Genomic DNA, 2,389 nt, shown 5'->3' on the forward strand with positions numbered 1-2,389 from the left:
GGAGGTGCTCCATCCTCTGATCATCTTCATGGCCTGCAACAACTCCACGTCCTTCTTGTGCTGAGGCTCCAGAACTGGACGCAGAACTTCGAGGTGGGATCTCGCAAGAGCAGAGGGACAGAATCACTTCCCTCTCCCTGCTGGTCACTTCTCTTGATGCAGCCCAGCATTGGTTTGGCCTTCTGGGCTGCAAGCACACGTTGCTGGCTCATGCTGAATCTTTTATCCACCAACACTCTCTGCCCAACCTGCATCTGTGCTTGAGGTTGTCCCAACCCAGATGCAGGACCTTGCACCTGGTCTTGTTGAACTTCATGAAGTTGACATGGGCACACCTCTCAAGCCTGTCCAGATCCCTCTGGATGACGCCCTTTCCCTCAGCTGCACTCAGCTTGGTACCATCAGTAAAACTGCTGAGGGTGCGCTCGATCCCACTGTCCATGCTGCCTACAAAGATGGTAAATCACACCAGCCCCAGCACTGGTCTCTGAGGAACGCATTCATTACCAGTCTCCACTTGGACATTGAGCAATCGACCACAACTCTCTGAGTGCAACCATCCAGCCAATGCCATATCCAGCCAGTAGTGCTTCCATCACATCCATTTGTCTCCAATTTGGTGACCAGGCTGTCGTGCAGAACAGTGCCAAATGATTTGCACAGGTCCAAGCAGATGATGTCAGTTGCTCTTCCTTTATGCACTGATGCTGTAACTCTGTCATTAAAAGACTGACAAGTTTGCAGGCACGATTTCCTCTTGGCAAAGCCACATTGGTTACAACCAATCACCTCCTCTTTATTTTCTACGTGTTTCGGTGGGGCCTCCAGAAGGATCTTGCCAGGCACAGAGCTGACTGCAGTTCCCTGGATCATTCTTTTTCCCTTTCTCGAAGATGGAGATTTTGTTCCCCTTTTCCAATTGCTGGTAACTTCTCCAGATTGCCATGACTTTTCAAATATGATGGACAGCAGCTGGGCAGCTTCATTGCCAGCTCCCTCAGAACTCATTGGGTCCCGTGCACTTCTGCACCTTTATGTTCTTTAGATGGTCTTGAACCTTGTATGGGGCTGCTGAATCACGGCCTGAAGCTCTGATTGACCACTGAGGCGAGCAGTGAGTCAGCCAAGGAGCACAGGTGAAGGCAATTCAGCTGTGCTGCAGGAAGGGGTGGAGCCTGGCTGCACCTCTCCTGTGCCCATTGAAGAGCTGACCAACAGAGGGGAAGGGTCTCTGATGGAGAGTGCTCCTCTTGGCATCTTCTCAGCGAGCCCAAGACAAGGGTAAGCTTTCCATCCATTCTTCTTTTATTTGATCACCTGTTTAGCTTAACTTTCCTGTGTATTTCTTAATTATAATAACTGTATATTTATTGATTATACAAACCTCATCTCCGCTTACAGCAGCTCTGCCTTCTCCCAGTTCTTACCATTGCTTTCCACAGCTTGGGTAGTGTGGCACAGAGCCCTTGCCAGTGAGGCAAGGAAGTCATGGAGCACCTCCGCCACATCCCTCATGATCAGGGCTCGTTTCCTCCCAGAGAGAGCCCACATCCTCCCTGGCCTTCCTTTTATTGCTGATCCACCTTGATTACAAGAATTTCTTGTTCCCTTTGATGTCCCTGGCTAGATTTAGTTGCTTGGGTTTTGGCTTTCCTAGCCCAATCCTTGACTGCTTTGACAGCTCCTTTGTAATCCCCCCAGGCAATTCTGTTCCTTCTTCTACCCCCCATATTTGAGTGCAAGTCCAGGAGCTCCTCGTTGATCCACAGAAGCCTCCTGGTATCCTTGCCTGCATTCCTCTTTCTGGGGATGTGCCGCTTCTGGCCTTGGAGGAAATGGGCCTTGAATACCAGCCAGCTTCCTTGGGCTCCCCTTCCCTCCCATGCTTCCTCCCACATCTCCCTGCCAAGCGGTCCCCTGATGAGTTCAACTTTTGCTCTCCTGAAGCTCAGAGCAGCCCCTTGCTGTGCTCCCTCTTTGACACCCCGAGGATTCTGTACTCTGCCATTCGTCGACACTGCAGCCCAGGCTGCCCTGTGCTCCCTGTCACCCCGCAGCCCCCGCTTGGTGAGGACGGAATCCGGTACGGCGCCTTTCTTGTGGGTTCCTGTACTGCTGGGAAGAGGAACGTCTCAGCAGTGCGTTCCAGGACCCCCTGTGGCTGCTGGCACACTGCTGTGCCGTCCCTCCGGCTGACGGGGTGGTTGAAGCCCCCCACGAGGGCCGCATTTCGTGAACGTGAAGCTGTTCCCGTGTGTCCATAGAGGGCTCGGCGCTCCTGCCGGCGGGGCAGTTCGCAGCAGACCGCACTCCGGCGTTTCTTCCCTTTAGCCCCGACCCCTTCGCTCTCAGTCAGCTCCCCGTCCACCCCGGTGGAGCCCCGCGGACC

The 2,389-nt window shown here is 53.5% G+C and overlaps 1 protein-coding gene across 1 annotated transcript in view; it reads left to right on the forward strand.

Annotated features, from left to right (window-relative positions):
• Positions 1–325: 325 nt before the first annotated feature.
• The window catches only part of LOC100542032 (cytochrome b-c1 complex subunit 2, mitochondrial), a 17,087-nt gene continuing 15,023 nt past the window's right edge, over positions 326–2,389 (forward strand). Inside the window, exons 1-2 of the mRNA XM_010719944.2 lie at positions 326–458; positions 1,948–2,099. Of these exons, the coding sequence (XP_010718246.1) occupies positions 326–458; positions 1,948–2,099 (285 nt within the window). The remainder of the gene's footprint in view (positions 459–1,947; positions 2,100–2,389) is intronic.

This window comes from Meleagris gallopavo, chromosome 16 (genome assembly GCF_000146605.3).
Source record: "Meleagris gallopavo isolate NT-WF06-2002-E0010 breed Aviagen turkey brand Nicholas breeding stock chromosome 16, Turkey_5.1, whole genome shotgun sequence".
NCBI lineage: Eukaryota > Metazoa > Chordata > Aves > Galliformes > Phasianidae > Meleagris > Meleagris gallopavo.